Below are 13653 nucleotides of genomic sequence, written 5' to 3' on the forward strand. Positions count from 1 at the left end.
AATGTTGTATTTGTAATTCTCTCATTAAAAGGCAAAATCCTAAACTGTTTTACTTTGTTTCCACAAAGTTTTTCTAATATATCTTTCAGAATGTAGAGTCCTCCGGATTCAGTTGAATGCCAGGGAGAGGTTTACGCTAGGAGACGACGTTACAGCCTTAATTCCTATTTTGTATGATGCAGCCGTAAAGGGAGTACAGACACCGGCTCTGCAGCTGAGTGTTTACATTTTATCAACAGTAGCTAAATGACACCATTTACAGGCCCCGCTAGGATTAACTACAAGTGCAGCTCCATGAGTGTCTCAAGGCTCCCTCTGGTGGATGCCTCTGGGTAGAGCATGCTGCCACATCTATTTCATTCAACCTCAAGTAGAAAAACACATTCACAGTTTGTATTAGGACAAATATTTATTTTAAATCGATGAAGTAGAGGCACTCTACTGGTACACTCCCTCAAGATCTTAAAATACAAAGAGGAAAATATTACTTTTGTAAGAATAATATGGAGAGAGAGCTGGACAGAGTAAATGATTTGTTGCAAATAAACTTCCCGTTTCTCAGTGGAAACACGTTGCTGTTACACCTCACAGCTCTGAGGTTGGACTGTCATTCGCTGCACAGTCAGGAAAACTAGAATTTTGCAGAATGAGAAGTCATCTGTCATTGGTTCAATCAGTTTTTTTCATCAGGTGGAAAACACATGCCTCAGGTCTGTATCGCTGTAGTAGCACCAGACCTGCCGCTGAATCGTCATCCGTCAGTGCCGCAGCTCCAATGGTGACCGGCTACTCAGTCATCATGTCCGCCCCCTCCCCTCCCGTAGCATCTGTGAGGCTGAGCTCCTCCAGCATCTCTGTCAGGGAGATCTGTGGCGCTCCGTCGTCGTCAGTGTCGCTCTCTACCGGGAGCTTTGAGGCATCTTAAAAAAAAGATGAAAAAATATGATATAAACATCTATTTATGATGCATCCAGCACACGAGACTTGTGTAAAACATCTCTAGCACCTAACTGTAAATAAACAACAAGACGGCACTGAGTGTCATCCGGGGGAGCTTAAGGACCTCAGCCAAACCCAATATTTAAAAGAGGAGAAGACACTTTTCGTTATGTTAAACAGGTTTACAAAATTAAACAGGTTCCTCCTTGGCCCATGCTCCACCCCTACAATACATACAGTGAAAATTGGCCCCGTCATTTTTTTACCTTATCTTGCTGACAGTGAGACAAACGGCACTGATCGTATCACCTCCTTGGCAGAGGTAACGCTGGAAACACACCGCTCATTTAATCAAACGACATCTGGCAGGTTCAACTGCTCACCTCTGTAGATGTTAACGTTCTTCCTCAGAGCTTCGTCCTCTTCCAGGTCCTCTAGGAATTCCTGGTATTGTCTGAGGACAGAACATCAGATTACAGGAAAATCCATGTGGCACGACTATGACTGGCACAATCTCAAACTATTCAACAAGTAAAACAATGTAAACGATTCAAATATCTCAGGTGTTTCCCTTCTTTGTGCTGCAACGAACCATTTTTAGACCATGAATTAAAAGTAAAAGGCAGTTAGACTGTAGAGGGAGATGGACATTGCTGGTTAAGGTGCCTTCACTGGACCGGACCAGACAGAATTAAACAAGATAAATGAACTATCGTTTTAAACAGTAAAAAAAAAAAAAAAAATCAGGTTGCCATTGAGGTGACTAGTTTTTGAAGCCTTGTGAAGTTAGTGATTTCACCGATACTTTATGAAACTTGAGATTACCTCTCATCATCTGTGTCCATGTTGTCTCTGTCTCTGGACATCTCCTGAAGTTTCCAGTTCCTCCTCCTCACCCTTCTGCTGCGGTCGTAGCTCTTCTTGATCAGGACCTTGAAGAGGCCACATTAACAGAGTACAAATTAGAATTACTAGTGTGGACTTTCAACATATTTGGTCATTACATTCTATAGGGAGATGTCATTTATGTACAGTATCTTACACTGCCACTAGAGGTCAGTGTCAGACAAGCCAATTACATGAGGTTTATTCTTTGAGGAGGACATTCAGTGCTGTTTGGTCTTACCACATCAGGAACATGGTGAGGGTTTATTTTATTCAGGTACTCGTCATTGATGTTGGAATTGGCAAAGTCGAATCTGTTGGAAAGGAAGTAAATGAGTGTAAATACACACACTGCTTTCAGTTTTCTACCCCATCACTTCTCTGCACTCACCCCAGCACCAGGTCTCCGATGTTGAGCAGGTGACCCAGGAATGTACGGCAGTGATACTGGTGACTGCTGTCCATCTCTGAAGTTTTCTGAACCCAGACCTCAGCCAAGGTGTGCTACATAACACAAACATACACACGCACGTGAAACAGAAATTTTGTTTCAGGGCCGTTGAATAACACACAGTGTTCTCTCTCTCTTTAATTTGTTTTGACAGTTCAGTCCATGATAATGCAGCATTGAGGGAGAACAGAGAGGCCTCATCCCCTGTGAGACAAACACTACTGTGTTTCTGTGCCTTTGGCCTGAATCCCACTAACAGGTTCAGGGATAATATAATGGCTCACTGTTGATTTGGCTTCTAACAAAACTACAAAGCTCCCCCCAAATTTAAATCTGTTCTGAAAAATGCTCACCCATGCTCACCTTATTGGACTTCATGCCAGCTCCAGCACCCAGTTTCTGGTCTCTGATGATGTCAATGTCCATGACGATAAACTCCTCCAGTTGTCGTGGGTTACAGAGGCTGTTGAACGGGGAACGCCAGTATGTGCTCCCATCCACTTCGGCAACTAGTGGATCAAAATGTTTATGTATGATGAGAGTTCTATTCTGACAATACTAGTCTTCATTACTAAATTCAAAATTAAGAAATGTCAGTTTGTTGCTTTTTTTTTAAAACAACTTTGAAGACTTTTCATCCATTATCTCTTTACAGGGACTTCACCACACTCAAAGTTTTAAAATGACACAAAATGCATGATAACAACAATAACCACATATTTTTCGAACAGTAGACGAGAAAAGCAAACCAAGTGGAGACCAGGAATGATTCATTTTGGTCTACATCCCAAATCCAGTAAAAACAAGGAAACAGAGGAATAAAAGAAAAAAAATTGTTTAAACTCTAGCAAATTACCAATTCTGCCTCACAGAGCTCTGCCTGGAGGCTGTTTCTGCTTTTCAGCCAGCTTGAAATCTGCAGCAAAAAATAGCCTGGTCTTTGAAGAGTAATTAAAAACGTGTGTGCTGCTTCCAAAATGTCAAAATTCTGCTGAGGAGGGCCTCAGCCCTTAAAGTAATGAGTGATTACACTAGAAAAAGAAGAAACACATCCTCCCTAATTGTCACCATCTTTGTATTGATTAAAAATCTCGACTAGTATGCCGCGCTGGCTATGACAGAAAGCAAAATATAAACTAAAAATAAGTTGCTCTTGCTCTTTGTGAGTGTGTCTCATGGGGTGCAGAAGTTCGATGTTTGCGATGAACATGTGGTCGGCAGACTGAGGTCAGCTTAGTGTAGCATTGAAGGGTTGAAACAAGAAACGTGTCTAAGTTATATCACCGTGGTATCATACAGGAAAAGCTTGTGATGTTTTTAGCATAAAAACAGAAATGTAGAAGTACGCAAAAGCTGCAGGCAGTGATTCTTGAAGTGGTGGTGTGCTATACAATGACTCCAATGAGAATAAGCTTTCTTTTGTTATTATTCACATTTTAATTTAACAAGTACATATATGTCAAAAGCCATGGTGCAGTAGCAGCAAAGTTAGGGATGACCGTAGGTGAAAAAGTGTGTATCTCATGTTTAACTACTGAGGTGATTTCCAGGTGGTAGCGAATCAGCTACCTGTGAGAGGGCGGTCTGCGCAGTGTTCCATGGAATTGCCGCCAACGCCTCTGTACTGCTTCAGTATAATCAAATCTGTGTGTATACTAGCTGTCCCAACAAAACTCAAACAGCCACCAACATCTTGTGTTTAACCAGTGTAGAAACGGCTATCAGCAAGCCCAACATGACTCCCGCACATTAAGCTGTCCTTGTCAAGTACAGCAGAGCAGCTGGTGAAGCTTTCCGTTAGCATGGCACAAGTCGCTCTGATGTTCCTGCAGCGGTTAAACCTGAGATGCACCAAAATGTATTTTGACAAAATTCAGCTTTAGTTATTGGTTTTCCATCGTTCAACTACACCAAGACACAAAGAAAAATGTTCCTGGCGGTGGAAACATGAAATGTCTTTGATGGTCAAGTGTGGTACTACACGTCATTTAGCATCCCCCCAAGCCAGTGACTCACTCACCGACTGGGTTTAATTTGCGGTCTCCTGGCCCCCCCGACCCTCAGGCGCTGTGGCCACAACATGTTGAAATGATAATTGTATGATTCTACTGCAGCAAACAATGATGTTTTCTTAAGTCTGGAAAATATGATTTTCAGGCTGAGATATCGCTGCATTACTTTTTGTGAGCCTAACGGGGATCAGAGAATGAGGCCACAGTCGGCCAGACTGACGGAGGGCTCTCCCTGCTGCTGATCCTGCTGCTACTGTCAGCTGTCAGTGGACTGGTTGGCCCTTCCCGAACACACAAATTATTCTGAATGATGTTTTGTTTTATTGTTGACGAAACAAAATCAAGCAACGCTTCATTAAAACTCTCTTCCTGTCCCTCTTTTGTCTCTCAGATACACATGCTTTCTGAGTATGTGTGTGTGTGTGTGCGCACGCCGACATACGTGGTGCTTCATTCATTGTTCGACCTGCCCACCCAAACCAGTTCCATTCTCTCGAAAGGAGACCCAAAACTGCGCCCGGGCTGAAGTGCGGTGGACTTTACATACTCTGGTGGGAGGAAACTCACTCTGCAGGGTGTTGGGATCGATCAGATGGATGGCACTGGTGACACGGACACATACGCAGACTTGACCCATGTTCCCCAGGCTCTGCGCCAGCCGTGGTGAAAGGCACACGACATTGTCCTAGCAACAAGAGACAAGCAAACAACTCAAGGTCAAACTGAGGTCACCTGGGAAATGGGAGATAAGGAGGCTCTGCCTGGATCCTTTCTAGCCAAGAGTTGAATATAGTTTAAGGATTAAAAAAAGAGAGGAATTATCAACGTTAATATCAATGCTATTACAAACTATAAAAGACACTCGTGCAATAATCAGAATCAGATCAGTATTCTGATTCTGATTATTGCACATCAGTGTCTTTTCCTCATACACTGCCACAACATTAAAAACAGTTAAATAATCCAAAAATGTGTGTATTGCTATTTAAAATAAATAACTAATGCTACATGTCAAATTCCTTTCACATACACTTCAACCAAAAATCATAACCAATGTGGATTTAATGTCAAATATGTTGCTTCTGGGATTTACTGTCATTTGCGACTGTCAAACACAAATGGCAACATGAAGGATTTGCCGACTCATTACATCTCAATAATGACCTCATAGTTCGGTCGTGGCTGAAGTGCTCTGTGCAGGTTCATGTGTGTCACTGCTCCACCAGCTGATCATTGAAGACAAACAAAATCTGACTTCAAAATGAAGACGAAACGTATTGCTGTCTACCTTGCAGACGGGAACTATCTCCACAGAGAAAGTGCTCTTGTAGTTGTACGTGTTGGAGTGGATGTCATGAGAGATGAGTCGCTGGGATGCCTTCGACCTTTAAAATGGAAAAGATTGATTTTTATTATCACCAGGGGCCAAAATCTGAGACATACCAGAGTTTGTACTCTTCAGGGTGAACAAATATTTACTGAAAATGATATACATTATGACAGAATGGTGTCAAATGCCTGTCATGGTATATCTTCTCTGTTTTTTAACAAGGCTGCATGGATTTTTTTTTGGTAATCTCACAGCCTGGTAACACTTACTAGCGGGGTGGGAAACAACCGATTCGCATCTCAATCATAAACTGACAAACGCAGATAAAGAAATAACTGATTATCTAAATTCTGCTGAAGCCAAATGAACAGAAAACGAAGGAGTATCTGCCGAGGCGTCATCTGTGGAGCCTCTAATGTTTGCGTCAGCGTTTCAGTGAGGGCGGGGCTCAGAGCAGCCAGCAGAGAGGCTGCAGTGGACGCAGTGAACCAGGTGAAGTGACAGATGAAGTTTTACATAATTCATCGACGAGAATTACTTATTCACTATCTCAAGGCATTACTGAGATGGCACTGAATAATTGCCAGAAAGTGTTTTAGCAGAGAATTATGATTTCAGCATTTTGACCTACGACCTGTTAGATATTATCATGATTTAATGCTGTTAGACATTTGTGCGAAATTCTGTCGAAATTTGCGTGTAAAATTAAGGCCAAGAAAAAAAAGGGGGGGGGGGGGGCTTTCTTGCAGGCACGTTGAGCGCAGTATTCAAATCCGTTCATTTTGAGCCATCATGAACATTTGTGCCAAATTTCAAGGAATTTCTTCAAGGTGATACTGAGACATCCGCTCCAGCAGAATGATGGACAGCTGGAACTCATAAGGCCTCCTGCTACGGCTGTCACACACCTGGACAATTGTTATTACATAGAACAAAACGGAATCTGGGAAAAAAAAAAAAAGTAAAACAGATCTCACTGGCCCAACTTAATTATTCTCTATTTCATTTAGAAAACATACTGGAAAATAACACTAGGTGTTCCAAACATTCTGAAAATGTTAACATTATATGAAAAATGTTTGGTATGTTCAGTTTGAGGTCAAACCCAACAACGGAACATTCCATTAAGTAGGCTAACAGAAGGAAGGACAGAGATTAAGACACCATATTGGTATAGAATGGTATATATCGACATAAAGAAATAAACAGGATATTTTTCAATGAAAGCTTAAGATCAGAAATCAAAATTAATCACATTGTGAAATTGATTGTAACTTTTTTTCCCCCAGCACTTAAATTCAAATTGGGAAATGCATCCCAATCCCACCTACTGAGAGAAAAATAACCTAATTTCCTTAAAAACGTCTCAACAACTGGATGTAAATGTAACTACCTCATGTGGGCAGTCACTGTCAGTTTGAGGCTGTGATCAGTAAATAAGTAGATGGGAAGTGCTGGCTGAACACTGAGCAACAAGACAAAAATGTATTCATGAGTAAAGATTGCCTGAAGCATCACTCGCCTGCAGGGCACAGTGCACTGGAGGAAGTCGACCATCTTCTGAGCGTGCTGCTTGGAGCCATAGTAGAAATCAATCCCCTCTGAGATAGAAGAGCAACACCATCAAACCTTCCACCGATAAATCCATCGCAGGTGAGCTTCAAAAGGTCACCGGCGGTGCAGAGAAGAGCACGTGCAACACAGGCAGTACACAGTAAAGAGCAGATGAGGGTGGGAGAAAATGTGGCAGCCACATGTTGTAACCCTTCAACGCTGCTTTTGAGTCCAGCTGAGATGTGGAGATGATTTAAATCACACCATCAGGGCCAAGCTCCACGTCACAGTCCTGTCAAAGAGTGCAGGGAAGCGAGCTGCTGAGCTGCCACTCAATCTAGAGCATGTGTGCCAGACTGTTTGGATGCCTCTGTGTGTGTGCGTGTCTGCATGTGTGTGTGTTTGTGTGTGTGCGTGATGGCCGGGTTTGAGTCTGTAAACAGGGTATGAAGTGAGCCTGCGTAGCTGGAATGCCTGCTCTGATTACAGCCTACTGATTAGATGCTCAGCTCTGAGGCCCACATGAATGCAGCAGTATGAACTGATTGGCGTCAGAGATATGCATGCATGGCTTACTGTCTGGTACAGGAAGGAGGTAATTAACACTCAACACATCATTATGTTCTGCTTAGCGCTAATCCACATTAGTAACGCTGGTGACGAACGAGACAAGTTTCTCATTTTCCAGTGTAATTCAGTTCACTGCCCAAAGGAAAATTGCTGCAGCCTTCTTTTGAAGACGTGTACGTACTATGTACTACCTTTGCAAAAAAAAACGCACCAACAACATACCGTGGATTTCTTTGATGTTGAGGGCATTTTGATGGAGCTTGTGCTTGAGGATCAGTTGCTCAAGATAGTAGAATGTCTTTTTATGAACAGTCTGTTGGGAAAAAAAAGATAAGTATTATCGTTATAATTAAGAGAAGTGTTTCTTGATTATTCAAATGTGGATTATTTTTCTTTGATAAAATACTTGGGATCTGCCTCAATCTCTTGCCCCCTTCCACCGATTGGAAAATACTCCCTGCATCACCAACTTCTTTCCCTCTAAAGTGGCAAAGCACTGGAACAAGCTTTCATAACTTCAAAGTGTTGGACATTCACTCCCTGGAATTCACTCGCTGGATCACTGCTTCACATTAAAGTGGGTTTTACTTGCAGAGATTTAGATTTAACAGTGTTAGCTTAGCTCACCTGTCTTCTCATCTCTCAAGTCTATTTGCTATAGCAGCGCTGCTAAGCTTCTATGTTCAAATATCAGTCACCGGCTAAGCTGAAAAACATGAACGTGTTGTGTTGTCGGCAGAATAACAACACCTCTGTGTTTGCTTTACGTAAAAGCTGCCTACAGATTCTAATTATACTCAAGTACCCACAAAAAAAAAAAAGGAATGAAAATACCCCCCTCACACTAAGTCAAACGCTGAGTCACAGTATGTGCAGCAGATGTAAAAAAAAATTCTGAATATTTATATGATTCATTTGCATGTGTGTTTTCAGCCTCTGGAATGTCTAGTTTTTCAGATATTTTGCTAGATTTACAAAAAGTGCCTTGTAGAAATTATACCACTATTACCCTCAACATGTTGCATTTAAATAAATTTTTCAATGATGGAAATGTGATTCAAGGTCAGGTGAATCAAACCAGAAGATAACTGAATGTGGACTTTGCAAATTTATTCATATATTGAAATATATCCAAGACACCTACCTTCTGCCTAACTTGAACAACGGCCTTCCAGAAGTCCTTGGCCTCCACACGGTGGCAGTCATCGCACATTTGGGCCTGGATGACAAACTCCACAACGAAAACTTGCTGTAGGATCGCCCCATTCATCACCTGGACAGGCAAAACACAGCAACAAGTTACACCATATGCTCTTACTGGATCTCAGTCTATGTGCACAGCATTTCTGAGTGTTCCAACAGTGCTGGTAGCTCAGGGCTCTGTTATACTAAAGATCAAGACCAAGATTAAAAGACGGCAATTCACTTCAATATCCTCTCTCAAAGACATAACTGGAAAGAGTACAGGTGACTCAGTTCCGAGAATTTTCCTTAAAGTCTGCTGAATGTAGAAGTATATCATGGTCACATTTTACCAGGATGTCCATGTTATACATGGTATTTTCAGATTTATTACTCAAGGTCAAATGTTTACAGACTTTTAATCCAGAAATGTCAGAGAGGATTTTGTCTGAATGCTTACCTCTTTCTGGATGGTCAGTTTTATTTTAATCCTCTTGGAATGGGGCTCTGTCCACAGGAATCCAGCATCAATAAGACGGACCTATGAGAAAGAGAGGTGTTATTCAGTCCATGATGTGGTAAGTGTTGTGACAAAATATTCACAAGTACCTCTCCTTGACCTAAACTTTTAGCAAAAATGTCTTCTGTGGTTAATATTATTCATGCAATCACTAAAAATCAGATGAGATGAACACAATAAAGATTGAATTTTATACCTTCTATATGCACATCTATCATGTTACACATTTGAACCAATATAAAACTATCTTTAGTGCAATTTAATTGTAAACACTTACTTTGTTCATAGAGCCTTTAAGTTTTTTCAGGCAGAGGGCCAGTAATTCCCTGGACTCCAGAGCGCACTGTACCCAGCTAGCTGGAGGTTGCAAGTACCTGCAATTTTTAGAAAAAAAAAAAAAAAAGTTTTATCACTGTGTGTGTCTGGTCTATGTATTTTTAATTTTTTTTCTTAAAAGTTGCGGGACGAACCGTTCACACTGCTTGCAGAAATGCACTGTGACTTGCTTGGGAATTCCATCTGAGATGTCCACCTGAGTACGCAGACAAGCCACACACATGTTGGCTGGGTTGGGAGGAATAGGGACACCGCATGTACAGCACAGGCTGGGGTGAAAGATGGTAGACATCAGTAAAAAATAGTAAAATATGTTCACATGTAGATGCTCCCCTTTCTCAACGTCCCCAAATCCTAGAGATATTTGCTGGTTTAGATAGACAAATATCAGTGTTATAACACATTTCACGTATAAATACCCAGTTATCTTCCAATCTTACTGAATGATCTATTTTACATCCTTTAATTTAGATTAATGCCATGTCAACTAAACCCTGAGAGCACAATGTAGATGAAAGGCATGACTGCATCTACTCCATACTTAACTTTAGCACTGTTGTTCCTACGAGCATATCTCTCAAATGTAAAATAACGTTGATATTCATGAAGCGCTTAATTCATCATTTTGACGAATCAACACTAAACTAAAAAGTGAGAATATTCATACTTACATATTTCCCTGGCTGCCTGGGGCAACAGACTGCATGTACTCCATTCTTCCTCAAATGACAGTTTAGTGGGAACCTCTGAAGAAACAAACATCATTGTTAAGATGTCAACATCTCCAACTGTTTATAGCTGAAAAACGTCATCGAAGTTGTGGTTATTTCCAGGCTATGAAATCTTTTAATGAAAGCAGCAGACCAGATGAGCTATTTGCTCTCGCTTCAGTATCTGACAGTTAGCATCATTAGCTTAACGTCGAGCTCTGTTGACTATTTCAGAGCAACATTCGTTAACACTACTAAAACAGATCGTGTCAACAAAATTTATAGAATACACACAACTACTGCAGCTGAGAGGAGAGGAAAACTACCAATGTCTCTTAGATGTCAGCCTCGAAACACACGGCGAGGTTCTCCACGTTTTCCTCCACCGAAAACCGAGCAAGGGAGGGTCGATGACTCATGACGTCATAAGCCAAGGACCCAGAGACAGCGCTTGAATTGCCTGAATACATTTATTTCAAAAGCCATTTACATTAAATGGGATAGGGGATAAAGTCCGCGGAAAACAGTTAAAAAAAATTCTTATGAAAGATAATTCCTATAGAATTTCTCTATTAAACTATGTAGTAGATTTTGTAATAAAAGCAACAGGTCACACATAAAGGCTAGCTCAGCTGTGTGGTTTTCCACAGAATGGGCTCCAATGAGGTTGGAACTCCCTTGGGTGAGAATACATGCGAGGAGTTTTATGATTATAGATACACAGAAGTTTCTCTTCCAGTCAACATACTGTATGACTACAACAAGAGCCAAAAACACACACACACACACACACACACACACACACACACACACACACACACACACACACACACACACACTCACTGTCACGGCTGGTGAAAATAAGATGCATCAAAATGTAATGACCTGGTCAAAAGGGGATAAGGAGATAGCAGGAAATGATTTGGGCATTTGAAGCAGGTCAAACTGCCACCTGCATACCAGGCAGCCAAGAAAACAGTGGGAAGAGGTGAGGGTATCATGAAGGAGCCAACTGACCAGCTGAGAGCGAAGTAGTGTACAAAGTTGTAGTTTCCAAGGAGACATCAGCGTAGACATAAGCAAGTGTACATCAGAGCTAAGCTCCTGTGGAACCAAATGGCTGGTGGTCACACTATTCACTGTGCTCACATCAGCAGTTTCATTTTGGAAAAGGAAGACGATTTGCAGAGGTTTAGGTTCAAATGTGGAGCTTTTTCTTTCATGGGACTTGATCATAATTTGTAAAGACCATGAAAGTCATTTTTGTGGTTCAAGTTTTGATGATACTGAGGGAATTTGCATAGGCAAATATATTAACGACACAAAAAAGTTGATACTAAAAGGGTATTTCTTAAGGTAAAAATATTGCTATTATGTTGTTTTAGTGTTATTCAAATATTGGTTGGAGTCAGCATTATGTTTTGTAGAAGTCACAGTAAAATTGAAAGATATTCAATCAATCCAGTGTGGAACTTAAGATAATTTGAATGAACATTTTAAGATTCTGAGCATGGGGTGTTAGAGAAAGATAATGGAACTCAGTTTGAAGCAGAGTTTGGGGGTAAAATATTGTGACTTTAAGAGTCATGACGTCATAAGCCAAGGAGTCATGGCTCAGTGGTAGAGAGGCCGTCTAGCAACCAAAGGGTCGCTGGTTTGAGCCTCACTTCCCCTGGTGACTATGTCGAAGTATCCTTGAGCAAGATACTGAACGCCTAGTTCAGTGACCCTGTGATGGACTGGCGCCCTGTCCAGGGTAATAGGCTACATCCCCCCCCCCCCCCCCCCACACACACACACACAAAACCATCCATCCATCCATCCATTTTCTTCTGCTTATCCTGTTAAGGGTCGCAGGGGGGCTGAAGCCTATCCCAGTGGCTTTCGAGCGAGAGGTGTGGTTCACCCTGGACAGGTCACCAGTCCATTGCAGGGCCAACATAGAGAGACAGAAAGCCAGTGGCTTTCGAGCGAGAGGTGTGGTTCACCCTGGACAGGTCACCAGTCCATTGCAGGGCCAACATAGAGAGACAGACAACCATTCACACTCACAGTCACACCTACGGTCAATTTAGAGTATCAATCGGCCTCGTCCCCTCTTGATGTCTTTGGATTGTGGGAGGAAGCTGGAGTACCAGAGAGAACCCACACAGGAACAGGGAGAACATGCAGACTCCACACAGAAAGATCCTGTGATGGAGCCGGGGCTCGAACTCTGAACCTTCTTGCTGTGAGGCGACAGTGCTAACCACTGCGCCACTGCGCCGCCCATACATTATCAGATAAGCCATTTAGAAAATGGATGGATGGAATAGTTTCTTTTCTTCATTTTATCAAAATATTGCTGTCATTGCCAAGAGTGAACATTCAAGTTTGAGTTGAGTTTTGAGTTGGTCAGACAAGTTATCAGAATAGATTGAAATTTGGAAACTAAGGTAATTTGGAAGCATTCAGCTATTAAGAGTGGAATGTTTTTCTTGGATCGAAACCTATACTTAAGATCTTAACTGGCAAGAATGTGGTGTACTGTTGGATTCACTACTGTTGCCAAACCTAATACTGTATAATAAGTCACTTTGGACAAAAGCATCTATTAAATCATGTAATTTAAAACAGGAGTGTCCAGAATTTTCCCCTTGGTAGACCAACAATCAAAGCACATAGCAAACACTTATTGTTTTATAAAATGCTTTGTGTCTACACTGTACCTTTCTGACTTGACTTGGGCCAAACTGATTTCTTGCAAACAGTGTCAGTCTGCCACCTGGTCAATAATGAAACAATACATATTAGGGATCACTCATATTTAAAAAGCAATTGAAACAACATAAACATTTATTAGTATTACTAGGCTTGCTACTATTATTTATATTCATCATTTATTTATTTATCTATTATATCTGGCGTGTCACATCGAAATTTAAGGCGGTCTAATGTAAAGAAATAGCTGGAACTCACAAATTCCGATGATTCAGCACGGTTGTGCTCTATGTAATTTATTGTGGATAATATCGACACAAAACTATTATTTTTTTATGAGAACTACTAAAAGCACATTACCAGGGGCAACTTAAAGGTAAACCTAGTGCTATAATCTCCCAGAAGTTCATGACATATTTAACTCCCTCATCTCTGACTGGACATTCCTGAATGCACCTGAAGGC

At 41.4% G+C, this 13653-nt stretch overlaps 1 protein-coding gene across 1 annotated transcript; it reads right to left on the reverse strand.

The window, feature by feature from the left end:
- Positions 1-401: 401 nt before the first annotated feature.
- Positions 402-10925, reverse strand: nmd3 (NMD3 ribosome export adaptor). Its single transcript, XM_086215204.1, has 16 exons — positions 10816-10925; positions 10451-10525; positions 9914-10048; positions 9721-9817; positions 9384-9464; positions 8886-9014; positions 7964-8054; positions 7140-7218; positions 5576-5672; positions 4855-4972; positions 2639-2784; positions 2216-2328; positions 2066-2138; positions 1765-1871; positions 1323-1393; positions 402-920 (listed from the first exon to the last, which is right to left on the reverse strand). Exons 2-16 carry the CDS (start codon positions 10492-10494, stop codon positions 787-789), a joined length of 1515 nt encoding a protein of 504 aa, XP_086071330.1. The 5' UTR covers positions 10495-10525; positions 10816-10925; the 3' UTR covers positions 402-786.
- Positions 10926-13653: the final 2728 nt, after the last annotated feature.

Source organism: Aulostomus chinensis, chromosome 10 (genome assembly GCF_037954235.1).
Source record: "Aulostomus chinensis isolate RoL2024-O1b breed Wild chromosome 10, RoL_Achi_v1.0, whole genome shotgun sequence".
NCBI lineage: Eukaryota > Metazoa > Chordata > Actinopteri > Syngnathiformes > Aulostomidae > Aulostomus > Aulostomus chinensis.

Excerpts from the sequence above, each read along its gene's own strand:
- nmd3 (XM_086215204.1), bottom strand. The coding sequence starts at position 10,494 with ATGGAGTACATGCAGTCTGTTGCCCCAGGCAGCCAGGGAAATAT. Across the intron at positions 9,818-9,913 it reads TTCTGCAAGCAGTGTGAACG|GTACTTGCAACCTCCAGCTA; the intron begins GTTCGTCCCGCA and ends TAAAAATTGCAG. Across the intron at positions 9,465-9,720 it reads TTAAAGGCTCTATGAACAAA|GTCCGTCTTATTGATGCTGG; the intron begins GTAAGTGTTTAC and ends TCTTTCTCATAG.